Source organism: Moschus berezovskii, chromosome X (genome assembly GCF_049115385.1).
Source record: "Moschus berezovskii isolate FMDL1 chromosome X, NW_MosBer_1.0, whole genome shotgun sequence".
NCBI classification, from domain to species: Eukaryota; Metazoa; Chordata; class Mammalia; order Artiodactyla; family Moschidae; genus Moschus; species Moschus berezovskii.
Window position 1 is genome coordinate 11,705,101 of NC_142488.1, and position 22,442 is coordinate 11,727,542.

Here is a 22,442-nt window from a genome sequence, read left to right on the forward strand (position 1 = left end):
TGACCTTCCTTCAGCGAGTTTTATTTTAGGGCCCTGCTGTTCAGTGTTGCAGATTATATCACCCAATATAAATCGAACAGGAGGCTTTCCACTGGGTAAACATTTGATTCTGGTTTTCTCTGTGGTCTGAAAGCTCACTTCTGAGCCTTTTGAATCTCTGCCCTGGGAGTCCAAGGAACATTCGCCAACATCACACATTTTGTTTCAAAAGAGCACCGCCACCAGTAAAGCCCAGGCTCTGTGCATGTCATAAATACTTTTTTTCCTCTCTCTTACAGAAGCTGCAAAGAGTCGATACTCCTCACTGTTATTCAGCCTTACCCTGTAAGTGTCCTGTGAGTAAAAATGCCTGTGTGTGTTCTCAGAGTTCCAGTCTCCTCCTCCCACTCCACTCCAGGGAATAACAGCAGAGAGAAATAGCATGCATTCATAGTACCAGTTCCAAAATCTTGATTATATGTATTTTGTACAGTATGATAGAAACCCTTCATTGGAGAGAAAAGAAAGTGATGCATTTCCCAAATATCTTGGAAATCAGCTTTTCAGTCCTATGTGCCTCTCACATCTGGAAATGACACGAAACTCAAGAATTTCCTTGTGATTCTTTTAAGTTTCCAGGTTAAGAATCACAGGTCTAAAGGGAATATCTAATTGTAAGAAGTTAAAGCATGATAATTTTCTTTATCCTCATCTAAATAATTTGGTAGGACTTTAAATTTGAGAAAGAACTGGAATATGCTGATTGCTGATATATGATCCCGGGAAGCAGATGATCAAGGTTGTGGGAGTAATTCCAGTGAGAAATAATTGTGATCTGAAGTAGAGTAATGATGGAAAGAAGTGGATGGATTTGGAAATATCTTGGACTTATACCTGATGGGCCTTAGTAAGTGGTTAGGACAAGTATGAAATTTTAAAAAGTTTAATAATAAAGATACCATTCAAAGCAACTATTTACAATAGCTAGGACATGAAAGCAACCTAGATGTCTATCAACAGGTGAGTGGATAAAGAAGCAGTGGTACACATATACAATGGAACATTACTCAGCCATATAAAGGAATGCATTTGAGTCAGTTCTAATGAGGTGGATGAATCTAGAGCCCATTATACAGAGTGAAGTAAATCAGAAAGAGAAAAACAAATATTATGTATTAACACATATACATGGCATCTAGAAAGATGGTACTGATGAACCTATTTTCAGGGCAGCGATGGAGGCTCAGACAGAGAGAACAGACTTGTGGACACGGGGTAGGGGGAGGAAGCAGAGGGTGGGGCGAATGTGGAGAGTAGCACGGAAACATACACACTACCGTATGTAAAATAGATGAGCCAGTGGGAATGTGCTGTGTGACTCAGGGAGCTCAAACTGGGGCCCTGTGACAACCTAGAGGGGGAGATGAGGTGGGAGGCGGGAGGGAGCTTCAAGAGGGAGGGGACATATGTATACCTATGGCTGATTCAAATTGATGTATGGCGGAAACCAACACAATCTTGTAAGGCAATTATCTTTCAATTAAAAATAAATAAACTTTTAAATATATAAAATTAATAACAAATAATAATAATAATTTGGTGCAGATGTTGGACAGTTCAGAGAAGGCAATTGCAACCCACTCCAGTACTCTTGCCTGGAAAATCGCATGGACGGAGGAACCTGGTGGGCTGCAGTCCATGGGGTCGCACAGAGTCTGACATGACTGAGTGACTTCACTTTCACTTTTCACTTTCATGCATTGGAGAAGGAAATGGCAACCCACTCCAGTGTTCTTGCCTGGAGAATCCCAGGGACAGGGGAGCCTGGTGGGCTGCCATCTATGGGGTCGCACAGAGTCGGACACGACTAGAGAGACTTAGCAGCAGCAGCAGCAGCAGTTGAACAGTTCAGTAGGTTGTCAGAAGGGTGGGGGATAATTGAAATTGTACTGCCTTCAGTTCCCATGATTTTTTTTAAACCAACTTTATCATGGTGTAATTTGCACGTCACAAACTTCTTCCATTGTAAGTATATAATTCCATGATCTTTATAAAGTTTATTGAGGCATGCAGCTGTCACCACTATCCAGTCAGAGAACACGTGTATCACCCCAACAGGATTCCTTATTCCCATTTACAGTGCATCCCTTTTCCTACCCTTAGTCCTGAACAGCCACTAGTTAACTATTTATTTATTTCTATAGATTTGCCATTGCTTGTGAATTTCACACATGGGCAGTAAACTAAAAAATACCAAGTCCAATTCCTTCAGATTTTTTTCCCCAAATGTTTGCTGTCAGTACCTTGTGGCCTTCAGGTGGAACAGCAGAAACTCCAACCTACTTATACTATACTCTTTTTTCTTCCCCATAAAGATTTCTACATCAGTTTAAAGGCTCTGGTATTTGCCAGTCTCCACCTTCTGACCAAACTCTTCATCTCCCCTGTCATAAAATTTTCTTCCTAAGCACGATAGGCTAGGCATTTTAGGCAGGAAAAAATACGTACTCAAGTTTGTAGTAAGATCACGAGACACCAAGTTATGCCATGGAGGAACATTGCTACATTTATTAAAAGCAGTTTAATAATGAGTGTTACTTTTGGTGCCAACTGTTTGACACAACTAGACACACACACACACACACACACACACACACATACACACACACACACTTGGATTTGAAATCTAAGGAGACAGTAGGATGTAAAAGCTCCAAAATTTGAGATCTAGCTCCCAACAGTATAACAGGTGACTCCCACAGCTGCTCCAATCCCAGTTTCCTCATCTGTGTGAGGAGAGGGTCAGATGGCATCCCATCCAAGGGCCTTTCACGTCCAGTACCTCATGATCTGCTGATTCCTTCCTTAGAAAGTACAGCTCGTCTGTCTTCAGATTATTTCATTTAAACCAGTAGTCACTCACACCTACTTCAGATCTATCCACTCTTCTTCATTTCTCTGCAGTTAACAGATGCAATTTGGTAAAGTCAATGTAAATGTCTGTCATATGTAAGTGATTGACCAACCAGAAATTTCTGGTAGAACTTTAAGTTTACATTGTCTTTCCTGACTTCTCTCTCCCTAATTTATAACCCACTTGCAATGCAAGATCAGAACTATTATACTCCAAACCAGGTTATTTTTCCAATGTGGCATCACACTTTACCTGGCACAGTAAGCCTAGAGGAGTTTTGCATACAAGTTAAGGGTTTTGTCTTATGGCTTTGCTTGCTGTTTTTTGCCTTTTCATTCTGCATGACTTGTTATTCATATCAATACTCATTACTATTCGTGAATCATGGAACTTAACTTTTAGCAGCTAATCTGGAATTTTCAGGGAGTTCATTTGGCTCCTGCTGTTGTGCTATGTTAGCATTCAGGAGTGCTGCTTGTTCTTACGGGCAGCAGTTGCGCCTTTCAGAGTCACTCGCTCCTGGCCAGTTATTGCAGATGCATGCTCAACTTTGATTTTCCTCTGACAAACCCTCCTTCCTCCTGAAATGCTCCTCACACACTCCACCTGCCACCTCCTCAGCCTCACCAAATCCCTCTTACCTCTCAAGTCTCAGAGCATGCTACCTCAGAGTTTCTCAACATCAGCATCGTTGGGCTGGGGAATTCTCTGTTGGGAGGTGTGTCTAGCAGCAGCCCTGGCCTATACCCACTGAATGCCAGTAGCATGCTGTCCCAAGTGGTCACAACCAAAAATGCCTCCAGACACTGTCATATATTCCCTGGGGACCAAACTCACCCCTATTTGGGAACCAATGTGTCACCTAAAGCCCTCTCTGTTTGATCCAGTCCAAAGTGGCTTTTTCCTCCTCTGAACTGAAAGATTTGAAACCTTAAAGTTACTTAAATAGATACATCAAATGAAGAGAGGAGTGCAAATGAGAAAAGAGACTGCAGATTTTTACTTTTATTTTTGTGTTTGGATTTTCCTGTAAGCAAATGGCTTTAAAAAAAAAAAAACAGATTTTATGTATTTGCTAAACATTTTCTTGGCAACCAAAATTGACAGAAATGAAGGACCGACTAGACCAAAAGAAAGTCAATTAATTCTACTTTTATTACAGACAAGAGAAATTAGCATTTCAATTTCTTTGCAATTTATTGGTCAGCATTTTTTATGTTGTATTTCTTCTGCATAATAAGATCTAGTCAAGACAAAGAGCCAGTGTTTACATCTTTTGGCACACTCCATGTGTTCCCAGGGCACCCCAACATGACCCAGCCGTAGCAATCAACCTCCAATGAGGCTCAGATCAATGGGTTCTGGGAGAAAAGTCTTAGGATTCCCAAAATTCTTTGATGAGAAATAATTCTTAATAGGTTTTGCCTTCTTATTTTAAGTATTATGAAGGCCTCAATTGCCACCGTTTTTACCTTATTTCTTAGAGAAAAATCATGGAAGAGCAGAAGGAAATACAGAAGCAGAAACATATGTGCTGGCAATATTTTTCCTCAAAGACAACCAAAGTAAACATTTTGGCTTATTTACTTCCAATCTAACAGTAGTTGATATCATATTATATGTACATTTTTATTCTGCTTCATTTGCTTAGCATACCAAGCATTTTCCTGTGTCATCAAGGTTTCTATATAAGCATTATATATAGTCTGTAAAACACTACATTGAACCAAGATTTCCTTAACCAGCATCCATCATTAGGCCCACTGTCTCTCATATGTTTCTATTATAAATAAATCTGCAAAGAACATCTTTGTGTGTAAAATCTTTATCTGTATTTAGTAACATTTCCTCAGGATCGAATTTTAGAAGAGGAATATTTGGGTTACTTGTGGATTTTATTTGTTTTCTTCTGACTTACCATCTTATTCCCTTATACTGTTACCATTTTTATTTATTTTTTTATTTTTATTGGAGGCTAATTATTTTACAATATTATATTGGTTGGTTTTGCCATACATTGACATGAATCTGCCCCGCTTAATTCCAGATCTTTCTTGGCCAGCTGCTCCCTTCTTTCCTTTCCATAGTTCCCAAGTCTAGAACTTTCAGAGCATCCCAATCCAACATTACCTGAGACAGCGAGTATTTAAACAGTCTCTATAATCTCTCCTCACATAACCCCAGATCATTTGGATTGGGCTAAATTACTCTCATTTCTGGCATCCCTATGCTACCATGTTTCACCTTTCCTCTAGGCCAAAGAGCTGAGAGATCTACTTGTCTGCCTCTCACTTCCTGTCTACCTTCCACTGTGTTCCACATGCCTGAGCAAGGCTACACACCTCCTCATGGAAGCGCCTCTGTAGTAGATGCTATCAGGACCCAGAACGTATCCCCTTGGCATGTGAGCATGCTAGCCCAATTTCCAACTGAAAGCACCAGGGATTCTTTGCCTATGGGCTCTTTCACCACAGGGCCATGCTCCTGGAGCAGGCCAGAAGTGCTCTATGAGCACTCCACTAGGTATTCTCACTCCCAGAAGAGCAGCCACCTCTCATCCCTGATTGACAGGAGCTGGTGGATAAATACCCCAGTTCCCTCTCTCTTCAGTCAGCTTTGAGGCATGTAGCCCGCCTTGTTTCTCAGACCTTCCCAGCATGCTTCAACTCCAGTTGCTGACAGTGGTGCCTGACTAAACAATGAATGCTTTGTTGGCTTCCTCACTGTCCCTCTTCCCCTGCTCACCTGCCCATGCTTCCTAGGAGCAACTCCCAAATCAGCTATCATCTTACGAATTCTGGTCTTAGGATCTGCTTGGAAGAACTCCAAACTAAGTCACCCAGTGATAACTGTAGGCTAGTTAATCTTCACTATACAAGTAGTACTTTAGAGCTATAGGAATGCAAGTTCAAGACCTTACACTTCAGCTTCAGAAAATTTATCTTATGTAATTTTGTTTCAAACTAAGTCCTAGTGACTTAGAACATCTAAGAACATCGGAAGAATGTCAGCCATCTATCATGGCCATCTTTGCAACAGGGAATTTGAGAAGAGGTGCAGGGGTTGATTAGAAGCCTTTTAATTGTAAAATTAATTAACAGCAGGAAAATCTGATTATTCTAAATAGTAATTATCTGTGATTTCCACCACAGGATATGAAGTGCTTGTGATAAGCACCTCCTGGTCAGCATGTTGCCAGGAATTAATTCATCAGATTTTTGGGTGGTGCACATTGTGTATTTTTTAGCCGCAGAGAGACACCTCAGTCAAAACTGCAGTCATGACTAGATTACATATCTCATGTACCAGAAGTAATTCTAGTCAGTGGAAGAAAGCATTACTTTATTGATTCAAATTCAATAATCTTCAGGCTTGAAGAGCTTATGTTTTTATTGTCAAGAGGTAATTTTTAGAATGTGTATCTATTATATGAAATAGTCACAAATCCAGAACAACAGCAAAAAAATGCAACTTGTGTAGATTCTTGGACTTTTATCCCAAGTCTATTGACTTCAAAATATGTATAAAGTAACATTTACCTTGGCTATCTAGTTTCTTTTCTGGTTTTCCTAAGTTACCAGGATTGTTATTAGGGCATGGGAAACTTTGGGTTGGCCAAAAAGTTCGTTCAATATTTTTCATAAGCTGTTATGGAAAACCCAATCAAACATTTTGGCCAACCCAATAAATTCAGAAATGGATCTCCAAGAGGTAGGCATGCATTAAGCTATAAAACAGCCTTCCCCATCTTGACCAATTCTGTTCTATGGGGCCACTTTTAAGGGCAATAACCTTATGTACTTCCATGGGACCATCACTGCATTCTAAGATTATGCAGCAAATGAGATGCGTGGAAAACTACATTCTGTTAAATATACTTTTTATTGAGGCAAGGAATTATGTAGAACGTTTTTAGAAAAATGAGGTAAAATATTACATTTAGAAATTCAGATACATAATAGAATAAACCTCAGCATCTGGCGCATGGAACACATGTGAAATACATCATTCCCAAACAATGCTGAGAAAGTGGGGTGTTCCCACATTCAAATATCTCATCTAATTAGCAATGTCTGTTCTGGGTAGCTTTATTATAGCCGCTTCACTCGAGCTAAACACATTGTGCCAGTGTAAATATCCCCTGCTTAAAATCATTACCGGAAAATAATGTTTTCCCTTTGGCTAAAAAATGGCATATCAAAAGCAAATGAACTCACTACTGTATGATTTGTTCGTTCATTATGACTAAGCTTGGCCTGTAATTATGGTACGGAAGAGAACACCTTTGTAGCCCGACTTCAGATTTGCAGTAGGACTCTAAGTCACGTTGACCATGCTCAAAGCTATTCTTTTTAGGAGCAGCCATTCAGAGATTCTTTTGCAGGGCGGCAGGTGTGTTTCACTTCGTTTTGTTTTTAAAGGGCAGCCATTCCCTTTGACATCTTGCATAAATGGGGGAATTGAAATTCTGGAGGCCAAACCATCCATCCATACCGCCCTTAAGACACAGGGGAACTTTTGAAATAACAGAATTTTCTCAGCATTAAGGCACACTCCACCCAGGAGTACACATACACATTTTATAATGAGTTTTTCCAACAATGATTTTGTTTTATTATCATAAAAAAAATCACATAACATAAATCTTCCATTTTTGAGTGTACAGTTCTGTGGCTTCAAGTACATTCACAATCTTGCGCACCCATTGACACTCTGGAATTCCAGGGCATTTTCATCACCCCAAAAGGAAACCCCATAGCCATTAAACAGTTACTTCTCATTCTCCCCACCCTCTCAGCCTCTGGCAACCACTAATCTGCTTTCTGTCTCTCTGGATTTTCCTATTCGGGACATTTCATGTAAGTGGAATCAAATCATAAATTATGTGGCATTTTGTGTCTGGTTTCTTTCACTTACCATGATATTTTCAAGGTTCATCCATGTTGTAGCATGTATCAGAATTTCATTCTTTTTGTAGCTGAATAGTATTCCATTGTATGGATGTTGTTGTTTCATTGCTAAGTTGTGTCCAACTCTTTGCAACCCCATGGACTGTCGCCTACCAGGCTCCTCTGTCCATGGGATTTGCCAGGCTCCTCTGTCCATGGGATTTCCCAGGCAAGATTACCCAGTGGGTTGCCATTTCCTCCTTCAGGGGATCTTCCCAAGCCACAAATAGAACTTGTGTCTGCTGCGTTGGTAGTTGGATTCCTTACCACTTAGCCCCAGGGAAGCCCATTGTATGGATAGACCACACCTAACTTATCCATTCCAACATATTGTTTTTAAATTGATCTCAAGTATACTTGTATTTGAAAAAGATGGAAATCTTTTTTTTTCATTTTACTTGAAATTCAAAATATGGGATACCCTAACTGACTTTCGTGCTTTGAGATGATTGCAGTACACAGGAGGTTGAACCTCCATTGATTCTAGAGTTAATTACTAGAGTTCTTTACACAACATCCTCAATCTCTTAGAATTGTATAGTATGAAGAACATTAGATTGAACCACGTGGTATATCCAGTATTTGCAATTGTAGGATTTTAAAATTGCAATTGTATGATTCAGGCTATTTACCTCTATATTAGGTTCAATAGAGAATGCAGAATAAACAGGTGGTGCTTTCAACATGGTAGACACCTACCATGTGAGTTCCCTTCCCCTTGGGCTTCATGAAAACTGTACAAAGAGGCTACTTTTCAGATGAAGTTCGTTTGCCAAGATCACTTCCTCAGAGCAGGTTTTCTCATTGTCCTTTGCATTTCTGAGGGAGGACAACTGAATCCCTGAGCCCCTCTTTCCAAGGAAAGACAAAGGGCCTATAAGGTGAGGCAGAACATGAAGTTGACTTTCTTTTTTTTTTTATATTATTTCTTATTTATTTATTTTACTGAAGTATAATCGACTTACAATATTGTGTTAATTACTGCTGTAAAACAAAGTGATTTAGTTGACTTTCAATCCTAAATCAAGGCCTCTTTGCTACCTTGCCCAGTAAGATTATAGGATCACAGGTTACCAACAAGAGGCTGAAGCTCAAGTTTTGGGCTCATAAAGCGTGGCACCTTTTGTGTGTGTGTGTGTGTATCCTTTCCTGTTCACGTTCCCATATGCCCTTAATATGAATAACAGTGAGATTATCAGTTATTTTAGAACTGTCAGTGGCTCCTCTCCACCGTGTTAAAATAGATTATTAATGATCAACTTGTTATAAACTGAACATGCGATTTGGCCACCCCCTCATCTTCTATTGATACATTGCCCTCAAAGCTCTGTATTGAAGGCAGGATTTACATACTTCCACGACTGTCATTTTAAAAGATCCTTGGAAATGTGCTCTGGAAGAACATGGAACATGCTGTTTATAGTTCTGGTCTGGTGGCTAAATCAAACTTATTACTTGATGTGCATGACAGGGTTTTGATTGCATCCATCATTCATATTTAGTTCTTGAATTGGGCATGTACCAAACCCTTTTGAGGAAAAATGTTAAATATCTAGGAAGATAAAAATAGAAAACAGCTCTTACCAGGTTGACTTTATGTTACCAATAATCAGATCAAATATTTTCTTTCTTTTTTCTAGTCTCCCAAATCAGCATTTATTAGCGCTGCAAAAAAGGCAAGATTAAAGTCCAATCCAGTCAAAGTACGGTTCTCCGAGGAGGTCATCATCAATGGCCAAGTGTCGGTGAGTTGACAGTCACCTACTGGTGACTCACAGAGAGCCATTTGCCCCACTGGAATGATCAGTTCCAAATCGGTTGTTGGCTTTCACAGGGTATTGAATCTCAAGATTGTAAAGGGCTTGAGAGATCGCCAGGTTGTGCCTGCTATGTTCCTCCTCCTTTTTTTTTAAAAAAAAAGATCTATTTATTTTATTTTATTCTTTATTTTGTGTTTTGGCTGTGCTGGGTCTTCGTTGCAGCACATGGGCTTTCTCTCATTGAGGTGTGAGGGCTTCTCATAGTGGTGGCTTCTTTAGTTGAGGAGCATGAGCTGTAGGCCAGAGGGCTTCAGGAGTTGCAGACCGTGGGCTCTGTAGTTGTGCCTCCGGGCTTAACTGTTCCTCGGCATGCAGAATCTTCCTGAACCAAGGATTGAACCGGTGTCCCCTGTGTTGCAAGGCGGATTCCTTTTTTTTTTTTTTTAATTGTGTAAGGTGGATTCTTAACCACTGGACCACCAGGGAAGCCCCTGCTGTGTTCCCTCTTGCAAACCCAGAATACACAGTAGTCCATTATTTTCTTGAGTGTTTCCAGGGTTAGAGACCTCACTACTTTGCAAAGGAATTCATTTGATTTGAGATCTCTGACCTCACCTCCTGTCGAGTAGATATGCCCCTTTGAAACTTTCACGTACTTCTCCCCATTCTGACAACTAAGCATTCTTCCATGTGACAGCCCTTTCTATATTCTGAGAAGGGTTTCCTCTAAGTTTTTCTTATCCAAAATAAAATGGCTCTATTCTTTCAAATAATCAAAATGGAAAGAAGTTAAAATGATGGAAAAGTCTCCTGTATTCAACCAGGACTGAGGAAATACTGCTCAGACCTCCATTAATAAGTCTTGATAGGAATCATAGCTACTCAGGCACATAATTGATCTTCAAAATGAATAATGCAACTATCAAAGGGATGCTTATTTTCAGTTTTTTCCCCAAAAATAGAGCCTAGTGTTTTTAGTTTTTAGAAAGCTATCCTCCAGGACACTCGTGTTTTTTGGACCTTTGAAGTGCCAGCTTTTGGTGTTGAGGTTTTGTTGTTTAAGTAAACTCACAGGGAGAAAATGGCATCCATGATATACTTGCTATGGGCCACAGACTTCCCTGAGGGTGGTCCTGGATGTGAATTTGAAGATACAAGCCTTCAGATCCTTGGCAAGGCACTCACGGTGCAAGTGTCTTCTTGCCGAAACTTGCTGCCCTGCATCTGTTCCAGCTGGACATAGGATATAGGACAGCTCTGGGGGTTGAACATCTCCTTCATCCACCATGGACTAACCACAGGCTTGAACATGGCAGGGACGTTCAGTCTCTTTTCTACTGCTCAGCCTTTGTGACTGGCTTCCTTTCCAGTCTCCTCTTGCTCTTCTGAGTCATTGTGTGGCCTTCCTTTTAGACATGGAGCCTCACTCACTCAGTGAATAAGGCAACAGGAAAGTCATGTGTGAAACCCACAGGAGTAGAGAGGAGGAGAGGGGAGTCAGAGAAAGAAGCAGGAAGTGAAAGGCCAAAGCCTGTTTCAGACATACCTGGAAACTGAAATCTCATGGACCAACTGATGGATGTTAGCAAGTCTGTGGCCCTCTGGTCTCCATTTCTTCATCTGTAACACAAAGGACTTACACTTTCATGATTGCTGGCTTTCCCTCCACTCCTAAGACTTCTTGACCAACCACGTGTTTGTGGAACTCACCCACCTTGGCTTCTTATTCCCCATTTCATCCCTCCCTACTTCCAGTTACAGAGAATTCAGAGAAATACATTTCTTTTGTTCACTTTTGGTTGTGTTTCAAGTATCTCTTTTGACTTATTTTTAAGTTATCTGTTTGTTACAGTGTTTTATTCTTTTAGCACAGTAACCTGTTCCTCATATATCCCTTGGAGTTTAAGAAACATGTCACTCATTCATGTCTGACTTTTTGTGACCCTATGGACTATACAGTCCATGGAATTCTCCAGGCCAGAATACTGGAGTGAGTAGCCTTTCCCTTCTCTAGGGGATCGTCCCTACCCAGGGATCAAACCCAGGTCTCCAGCATTGCAGGCAGATTCTTTACCAGCTGACCCACCAGGGAAGCCCAAGGAACATGTCTAAGTGGGTTAAAAATCATTTCACAAAATTACTTTAAACTTGAAGCTTATTAATGTTTATGATTTGCCATCATCACTCCTGCCAACAGGCATCACGTGAAACATCATCATTTCTGGTCCTGATTCTGCTCAAAACATATTGCTCTGTTAAAGTCTGGCCTTGTGGTCCCAAACATTGTGCTTTAATTACAAAGGAATTATTTCTGTTATTGTGCTTTCCAGTGGGAGGCCTTGATTTAAATTAATTTAAAATAAAGCCTCATCTGATTAATCTTCTGATGGGAAAAGGTCTTTTAGTTGAATCAGCTGAGTTATCTGTAGCTAGAGGAGAAGAATTTTGCTATAAACAACTGAACTCCGATATCACCAGAGGCATAGTTTGGTTGGTCTTAGAAAGTTTGATTTTTTGTTGTTATTGTGATTACAATAAATTGCTGCTTCTACAAGGGGCAGAATCCTAATTCGACTGACATATGACTCTTTGTTTGTTTGTTTGTTAAATAGGAAACTGTTAAGGATAATTCCCTTCTTTTTATGCCAAATGTCCTGAAAGTCTATCTGGAAAATGGGCAAACCAAATCATTTCGCTTTGACTCCAGCACCTCCATAAAGGTAAGAGGACCCACTGAACTCTGTATCTGGAGACTACCAGGTATCACATGAAAGTCCCACTGTGAGTTTTGTGTGGGTATAGCTTCATTTAGAATGAGCTGTTTATATCTGAGATTGTTTTGGTTGTTTCCAAATACAATAGTGTGTGAATACTTAAATACAGACCCAAACAAAAAATTTAAATGAAGAAGGTTCTGCTCTGTGTTGCAAACCAATATAATACACTATCAGTCATGAAATACTAGGACTAGTCATTTTAATGCAACTGAAAATTAATTAAAATAGTGTGACTGTCACCAAGAAGCCTTGGCACCCTGCCCAAAGCCAGCATGATTTCTCAGCCATGTCAGCCACAGAGAAGATTAAAATGTTAGCTGTTAATTAAATGCCTGCTACTTTAGTGTCCATCAAAAATAAGGGATAGAAAAATGTAAAGATAACATTTACTTTGAATTGCTGTAACCAATTTCATGGAAACGATAGATAAAAAGGCAGAAGTGAGTCGTGCTTTTAGGGCAGGGGTGAAAAGGAGGAGTCACAGAGCAATCCTCTTATTTCAGAACCACAAGTGAGTTCTCCCTAATGGGGATTATTACAAAGCGTATGGATTCTTTTCCCCCATGTTTCCTTCCTGGGGGAAAAAGTGCATATTCACTATTTTATTGGGCAAAAATGTGTTCAGAAATTGATTCCTCTCTAATGTTCCATAAGCTTAAATTAGGCTTTCTTCAAATGACACAATAAAAAAGATTTTATTGAGGTAAAAATAAAGGTACCTAGTGATGAGCTGTATAATAATGTATCAAGAGAATATAGACTTTGTATTAAAAATGTCTATCAATAGTCAGCCTCTAATTCTTAATTTTTTTTTTAATTAATCAGCATAGACCTTATGAGTGGAATCATTTCTGCCAAGGCCAACTTGCAGTGCATTCTTATTGCTATGCTACCACAAGCAGCTTGTTCTGAATTGCTTTAAATAAGTAGTGATTTAGCAGGTAATAGAGCAGACAATATTAGATTGATGATGGAGCATTTAAATCACCCTTAAATCATTGCAGATGAAATATTAACTTCCTTTGTATAAGACTGCTAATTTTAAGTGGTGATGACTGAAAAAGTCCTTTTCCTTTTTTTCCTACTCAAAATCAATTTATGGGGAGATGTGACTCCAATTATTGATCAACTGATGCTAAAAGCTGAAACTGCAATACTTTGGCCACCTCATGCGACGAGTTGACTCACTGGAAAAGACTCTGATGCTGGGAAAGGTTGGGGGCAGAAGGAGAAGGGGACGACAGAGAACGAGATGGCTGGATGGCATCACCGACTTGATGGACATGAGTTTGAGTGAACTCCGGGAGTTGGTGATGGACAGGGAGGCCTGGCGTGCTGTGATTCATGGGGTCGCGGAGAGTCGGACACGACTGAGCGACTGAACTGAACTGAACTGAACTTAGAAGTCAGCAAACTTTTCCTGAAAAGGACCGCAGAGTGAATATTTTAAGCTTTGTGGGCCAACTGCTCTCTGCTGCAACTACTTGACTCAATTGTTGTACCATGAAAGCAGCCAGAGACAGATAGCTTCAGAAGGTCACTCAAAGGACTTACAGAATGCAGCCAATTGGTATACTCACAGTTACAGTTTATTACAGCAGAAGCCTACACATAAGAATCAACAAGGGGAGAAGGTGCCCAGGGCAACAGAGAGCAGGCAGAGAATGCGCAGCCATATTCCCCCAATGAAGTTGTGCCAGCAATGCTTATTTCTCCCGGCACTGACCTATGACAACTCGCATGGAGTTCTGCAAACTGGGGAAGCTTGCCCAAGCCTTGATGGTCAGAATTTTTATTGGGGATTGACCACTTAAACACAGCTACCCACCTGTGTGGCCAACCTTAGTACCCTGTCCCTCCAGAGATAAGCTGATAGCACATGACTCAAGGCCCCCACCATAAATCCCATTGCTAGCATGGACTGTCCGTTATAGCCCAAGACTCCTCAGTGAACAAAAACACCCCTATCAAGCAGGACCTGCCAAGAGCTTAAAGGTTACCTCCCAAGAGCCAGAGGCAAAGAAGCAAACCTTTCTTTAGGCAAGACTTAGCCTTTACTGGGCTTCCCTGGTGGCTCAGAGGTTAAAGCATCTGCCTACAATGAAGGAGACCCGGGTTCTATCCCTGAGTTGGGAAGATCCCCTGCTGAAGGAAATGGTAACCCACTCCAGTATTCTTGCCTGGAGAATCCCATGGGTGGAGAAGCCTGGTGGGCTACAGTCCATGGGATTGCAAAGAGTCGGACACAACTGAGTGACTTCACTTTCACTTTCAATCCATTACTACACAGATAATAATATGTAAATAAATGGTCATGGCCAGATTTGAAATGAAAGGGCCGGGCTCTAGTTTGAAGACCCCTGACCTAACTCCAAAGAGTTGTGTCTCATTCTGCGATACCAACTGGTCTGAAAAGCTCCTTGCCGTTGGACCCCTTACCCATCTGAAGATATGGGTAAAGACTTGAATTCATTTCCTAACTGAAATCAATCTAAATTTAAAAGAGAGCCCTAAAAAAAGAGAGAAAGTGCCCTGTTGTTAATTCCTTCTGGCCTCTTTATTATAGGAACCCACCCCAGTGAGAAGATGGGGAGCCATGAAGAATTCACATCACATTAAAGTTATCCGAGCTTGTGCCTAATAGCCTTATTATCACAATAGATGCAGACTGGCAGGCATAAGATGGAAATAGTATAGGTATGAAAGGGATATGACACTGTTTAGGAAAAATTGCCAAAAGTTTTGCTTACAGATACACAATAGGGTAATGTTATTGTTATCAGAGTTCCTTCCCAGTGATTCAGGAAAATGTTTTATAAAGGATGTGTTGCCACATAGAGGTTGGTTTTGTTTTTTTCTGAGACTTGAGCAAAAATTCTGAAAGAGAATCCCTTTATGAAATTCAGTATAGTCATGGAATTTCTGTTGATGGATTTTTTTTTTTCCTGGTGAGTAGTTATGGGGATCTTTGTTTTAAAGGGGCCTAAAGAAATTTTAAAAGATCCACAGAGATAAATCAAAACCTCAAGAAAGATCAATTAAAAAAATTCTTTTTCTCTATGTCAGGGTTTCTCTCTCTTGACATTGGCAATACTTTGGACCAGATAATTCCTTTTATGCTAATAGCATCCCCAACCCCAGTGTGACAACCAAAAGTATCTCCAGAAATTGCCAAATGTTGCTGTGGGGCAAAATTTCTTTGGGTGGAAAACCACTGCTCTATGGGATTTTCGGCATCTGAGTATTAATTATCTTTGACGAGAGATCATTTACTAGTTTTCAAGTACATGAAAAAGTAATGGCTGACGACATTTGCTTGCATTGCAGTACACTTGTGCTTGTGTATAGAACACCTTTCTGATCATAAGTGTTTAATCCTATAGAAGATTGCTGGCACAGCTTGTTCATTCTACCCTCCTCAGAGATTTACAATAGAAGCTGATATATGTATATTGTTACATCGATGAAAATAATCAATAAACAATCAAAAATTGGAATAGAAGCCAGCTTCCCAGAATGCTTTAGGAAAAGCATGGTTTTCAGCACAGTTTTATATCTTGTCAGAAAAAAAGAACATTAAATAGGTCAGCAATACATTGCTTGAAGATTTCAAAACAAACCCAGACCAGCATGTACACGAGTCAATCTGGCCTTGGCACCCAGGTAGGGAGTCATCAAAGAAAGACCAGCATTGGCATCCCAGGAAAGGATGCATTTCATCTTTATTTTTAACCTGGGCATTCATGACTTCTGGTCAATGGGCCCTTTTCTTTAATAATTAAACAGGTGTACAATGTTTGATAGGCCACAGACAGACTGTTCAAGTTAGCAAAATTCAGGTTAACTCATGCATAAGCTGGAATGATTTCTCAAGACCTCATTATGTGAAAATTTCTTTTATCAACATGATCCCCTAGCTGTGTGCCAAGCAGTGCTGTAATCAGTGCTGCCTATGTATGAACTCGTGTAGTCCTGATATCTGTTCTGGGGCAGGTATCTTTATGACCCCTGATTGACAGACAGGGACACTGAGTTACGTCAAAGTGAAGTAACCTGCCCTAAGCTGCCAGCTGAAAGAAGAGATCAGGGTAAGAAACCCAACTGCTTGCAGAACCCGTTTCCTTACCACCACCACGCACACTTACAGAGGGGTTGGCAACCTTTTTCTTTTTTCTGTAAAGAGCCAGATAGATGGCATATATTTTGGGCTTCCCAGGCCATACAGTCTCCATGGCCACCAGTTTCAGATCTGCCCAGGCAGAGCACGAAAGCAGCCCATACATAAAGAGATGAGTGGGACTGGGTTGCAGCAAAACTTACTTTATAAAACAGGTGGTGGGCTGGATTTGGCCTGCAGGCCGAGCCCTGGGGTAGACCGCTTTCAGAGGTGGTTCAGTTGCCTCCCCGTTTAGAATGAGGGTGTCTGAGCCAACTTCACTGCACGATCTGTGGCCAAGCTCTCTAAGACCTTAGGTGATAGGTAAGATCCTCTTCCAGCCGTGCTCCTGACTGCCTCTCCGTGTCTGAAGTCCATAAAGAATTGGGGTTGGGGGGTTGGCCAGGAAAAGGGCAAGCAGAGAAAGAAGGCCCCATATCTGTATCTTTCAGGGGGTCTTTGGAGCATCAAGCTTAAGAATCAATCAAAGGTACAAAATGGAAAAATCGGCCTATTTGTATACTTTTCAGTCATGGTAAACTCCATGGCTGTCTTGACTACTAACTCCAGAGGGTACCTGGATTGGTTTTGAATTGAAGTAGAATTGATGTACAATCTTATGTTACTTTCAGACACTACTGTGATTCACTTATATGGAGAGATATAGATACGTATATATCTCTCTATCTATATTATTTTTCAGATTCTTTTCCCTTATACATAAGTACAAAATATTGAACAGAGTTCCCTGTGCTACACACTAGGTCCTTGTTGGTTATCTATTTTATATATAGTAGGGTGCATAGGTTAATTGCAATCTCTTAATTTATCCCTTCCCCCTCTTCCCTTTGATCACCACAAGTTTGTTTTCTATCTCTGCGGGTCTACTTCTGTTTTGCATATAGGGTCATTTATATGTGGAATCAAAAAAGGCTACCTTGATTTTGATCACATATCTTCAATGTTTCCTCTGTAAGGATGTCATCTTAACCCTTCAAGAGAAGCTCTCCATCAAAGGCATCGAACATTTCTCCCTGATGCTGGAGCAGAGGACGGAAGGGGCCGGAACAAAGCTGCTTTTGCTTCATGAACAGGAGACCCTAACTCAGGTGCGTGAATGCTGCCCATAGTCCTTGCTGCCCGGCCGAGCAGAGGCCACCCAGCCCCGAGATCCCTTGTCCTTGAATCTTTTCAGTGCCTTCCCCACAGCCCTGGGCAGCCCCATTAAAGGAAGCGCTGGCATTCATAATGGATTTTACACCTCAAGGTGATGTTTCCCTTTTCGTCAATTTTTCGTAGACTGTCAGTTGATCTCACAAGCAGAACTGTCAAAGGCTCAGCAGTGACTCACTGGGGGCGGTGGCTCTGCAGAATTATATGTTATGTGATGGCAATGACTTATTCACCTGTTCCGATAATTGATCTCTAGAAACTATTAAAAAGAAATGTTTTCTGAGATTATTTAAATGAAGCCCAAATCGTATTTCATTCTTTTAGGTTCCAAGTGCCTATGTCAGAGTTTTTTTGGAAGCCTGAAATCCCTGACCCAGTCCTGCCCACTATAAATATGTGACCCACCAATGTGTCCCTGGTGGCTCAGGGGGCTTCCCTGGTGGCTCAGATGGTAAAGCATCTGCCTGCAATGCAGGAGACCCGGGTTCAATCCCTGGATCAGGAAGATCCCCTGGAGAAGGAAATGGCAACCCACTCCAGTACTCTTGCCTGGAAAATTCCATGGATGGAGGCCTGGTGGGCTACAGTCCATGGGGTCGCCAAGAGTTGGACACAACCGAGCGACTTCACGTTTCAATGTGTCCCAGCTTCTGGTCACCAAGGTGCCACCCCTATGTGTTAGCTGGGGAGCCAGGCAGGCTGAAGAGGGGACTTTTTGGACAGGGGTGTGAGCAGACACCAGGAGAGGCAGGCAGTCAAGTCACGCTTAGTTGCTTTTTGGTTGTCACACAATTAAAAGCCCCACATCAGGACCTGAAGCTATCCTCAACTCTCTCAATTTAGTAAAACTGAATGTGATGACTTTCTTACAAAGTCAGTACTTGTATTCATTTATATTCCTCTCTCTAAACTTGACCTTTTATTTTTATCTACCTGTTGATATTTTAAATCTCATCTAATTATTTATTATTGTTTGTTATTATACCAAAACACGCTTGGAACCAGTTGACTTCTTTATTCGTTATAGGGTAATGACATCTGTCTTAATAGAGGAACGACTCCTGATATATTCATCATTATAGGGGAATGATCCCTGATATATTTGTCGTTATTGGGTAATGATCCTTGATATATTCGCCATATAGGGGAACGACCCCTGATATACAGAATCCCACATGTGAAAGGCCAGTGTTTGGTTGAGTTCCCCCATAAGCCAACCTTTAGACAAGGATTTGGAATCCAATGGTTTATTTGGGAGGCGACACTGGGAAATACTGGGAGAGGAATAGGAGGGGAAATGGGATAAGGGGGTGCCACTAAAGAGTGTTTTCAAGCCAGTTTCCAGTGTGGACAGCTGGAGCTCAGTCCCACTGGGGACACTGGGAACCAGTAGAGAGCATGCCTCAGAGGTATCCCACTCGAGGGGAAAGGGGACTGGAGTTTTGAGTGCTAACATCCGTCCATAATTGGGGGTGGGCTTCTCCCAAGGACAGCTACTCCCTGGCTGTGCTGGTTTGCCCTGGACTGGCAGATGGTCACAGGTGTTTGCAGTACCAGCCTTCACCTTGGAGCAATAAATGCCAAGGGGATGTGGGCGGACAGCCAGTTACTATGAGTCTAATGGAAACCTCCCACAACTTTTTGATATTTCTATTTCTGCCTTTCCCCAGAACTTCCATCTACCACCTAGAGGTTCTTTCAAAAATCTCTTCTGATGCTAGGTAATCATAACTTCTCATTCCAGGTTGATTTCCAGTTTTTAAATTCCTCTTAAAACATTAGAAGGAAACAAAAACCCTCTAACGATGATTCTTCCCTTATCTTTCTAAAAGAGGCTTTGTTTTGTCTTTCATCAGAACTAATAACAAGGTGCTGAAACTTGAATATTCTCTCTAGACAGAAAATTGATAGTGTAAATATCCTGAAACAAATTGGCTATATGCCTTTGAATTCAATACATATGAAAACTTCACCCGTAAAATATTTATAGGCATGATAGAAAGGGGGAGTAAGTATAAGAAATATGTCCAATAACAAAAATTGTTTTAAAACATTTACCTGTGATGAAAACCCCCAAGGACCTGCTAAGCAACTCTACCTGAATTTTTAGCAGTTTGACACTAAACTTCTATCTAGCAAACCATATTGTTATTTATATACTACCTAAAATTTTCAAGAATTTGGATTTTTTGCTTGTTTTAGAGACTGTAACTCTTATGGACTGCCATTTTTAATGAGTCTAAAGCATGCTTTTGCATTCCACTCATTTATTTCCCAAAACTAGTGTAACCTACTACTGATAAAAATAGACTCAGGTGGCTTATGGAAAATTCAGGACAAATTGTGAAACGTGAGACTTTTTACCATAGTAAAAAGTTAAAGTCCTAGTCGCTCAGTCGTGTCTGACTGTTTGTGACCCCATGGACAGTAGTTCCCCAGGCTCTTCTGTCCAAGGGATGCTCCAGGCAAGAATACTGGAATGGGTTGGCATTTCCTTCTCCAGGGGATCTTCCCGACCCAGGGATCGAACCCTGGTCTCTGCCACTAATTAAAGGAGCCAGAGATACGATGACCTCTGACTTTCTAACATCAGAGCAGATCTTCTGGCAAAACACCCTGTGACGTCACTGTTACATGCAACAGGAGCCCTGCCAGCACCCAGCTCTCTTAGGGTCTCACATATCCTCCTTCCTGGTTTGGTTTATGATCAGCCAGTGATGACCAGCCTAGAGCTTATGGGCTCCTGAGTTCGCTCAGTTTTGCAATCCTGCCCACAGCCGGAAAGCTGGTTTAGTGTTACTGGTTTTCAGGATGCCCAGTGTATCTTTATATGTGGGATGTGTTTTCCCTTTGAAATTCTTCTGTATAGCAGAGTCAGCAATGTAATTTATCAGAGTGTGCGTGTGTGTATGTGTGTGCGCGCGCGCGTGCACACGCACGCACGCATGGAAGTCAGGGACTCAATGAAGCTGTTATTAATACTATTTTTCTTTTGAACATGTTTTTCTTTTCCTTTTTTTTGGCTTCACTGCACGGCTTGCAGGATCTCAATTCCCTGACAGGGACTGAACTCACACCACGGCAGTGAAAACCAGGAAACTCCCTATTTTTAACTTTTATTTATTTAGTTACTTTTTGTCCGCTCTGCACAGCATGCTCAACCTTAGTTCCTCTAAGGGAATTGAACCCGTGCCCCCCTGTAGTGGAAGCACAGAGTTGTAACCACTGGACCATTAAGGAAATCCCCATCATATTTTGAACTTTAAATAGCAGTTCACAAACATTGTTTTTTTTTTGCCAGATTTTTCTGCTGCTGAAAAGTAGTTACAAGTACATGAAACTGCATGCAAATGCATCAGAACACACACCCAGGCACACAAGCTACCAGTCGAACCACTGTGTGGGCTCGTGCTGCACGCTTCTAGTTCCATTGCACTGACCGCCTCTTCTAGGAAAGTTAAATTTACCTTCTTTTTTTAATGTTTTTTTGTTTTTATTTTATTTTTTACCTTTTTTCTTGAAGTCCAGTGTCCTTCATTCCTCCAGCTGTATGTGAACCACCTCCTGTCCATTGGCTGATTCCGTTTTGTTAGAGAAAGAATTAAGAAACTAAGACCTAGTAGGTGTCACACACTGTGCTAGGGGAGAGGAAAGTGACTCAAAAGGGTCCATTCCTTAACCCTGAAGGACCTATGGTGTATTCTCAGCCCCTTTGAATAATCTGAACAAATCATGATAGTAGAAATTGGGGTAGTTTGGGAAACTTGTGGACTCCAGATTTAGTGAATGGGCCAGAACGATTGTCCCCCAGCCTTTCGGTTGGATATCATGCAGGTTGTCAATGTCACATTGACATCATCCTAGAGTCTAAGGGAGAAACCCATGACAGTGGTGTGCAGTAATAAACAGTAGTGGACAGTCTCTGTGCTTTCCCCCCTGGGGCTCCTTTTGCACCCTACCCCCAGCCTCCCTTGAGTGTGTGACTGTCACTTACAACAGCCAGCATCCTCAGAGGACTGCCCTCAGACAGCTGGCACCCATTCCATCCATACCTGGAAATTCACATCCCCCTGGGAGAGGCCAAAACCAGTGACTTATCTGTGCACCCAGGGGATCCATGGGGTAAGTTTCCCACCAGAATCCCCCCTGGGACACCCCACTGCCACCTCTGCTGGGCTGACGAGCTGGTTCCTCTGCTGTCTGACGTCCTTCCCCTCCTCCCTCACTGGCCTCTCCTGGGGACAGTTCCTTTTTGGAGTCCCTCATTTCAGGGACTGCTGTGGGGGAACATGACCTAAGTCATAGGTATGTGCAGTTTTCATGGAATGAGTATGGATGATAGATACTAAAATAACCTCAACCACTTCCTTCTTCAGTGTCCGGAGAAAGCTGCCTTTGCTTCTGGCCCACAGACCTTTCTGGCAGCACTGAACGAGTCTTGTCATTGGTCTCTTCTTCTAGGTGACCCAGAGGCCCAGCTCCCATAAGATGAGATGTCTTTTCCGAATCAGTTTTGTCCCAAAGGATCCAATTGACCTTTTAAGGCGAGATCCAGTTGCTTTTGAGTATCTGTACGTTCAGGTACGTGGTTACTGGAGCATATTTCTTACTAACATTGTGGGGTGAATAAACTGTGGGGTTTTCCTCCCTGAATTCTTTCATTTGGGATCTTCTTTCTCTTCGTCCCTCACCCCCCCCCAAGCTTAATGTATTATAAAAGGATTCCATAGTGAT

General features: G+C 41.4%; 1 protein-coding gene across 1 annotated transcript in view; it reads left to right on the top strand.

Annotated features, from left to right (window-relative positions):
- FRMPD4 (FERM and PDZ domain containing 4) overlaps positions 1-22,442 on the top strand; it is a 105,564-nt gene that overhangs the window by 52,541 nt on the left and 30,581 nt on the right. The window contains exons 3-7 of the mRNA XM_055393682.2: positions 279-324; positions 9,483-9,587; positions 12,215-12,322; positions 17,513-17,644; positions 22,170-22,289. Of these exons, the coding sequence (XP_055249657.2) occupies positions 279-324; positions 9,483-9,587; positions 12,215-12,322; positions 17,513-17,644; positions 22,170-22,289 (511 nt within the window). The remainder of the gene's footprint in view (positions 1-278; positions 325-9,482; positions 9,588-12,214; positions 12,323-17,512; positions 17,645-22,169; positions 22,290-22,442) is intronic.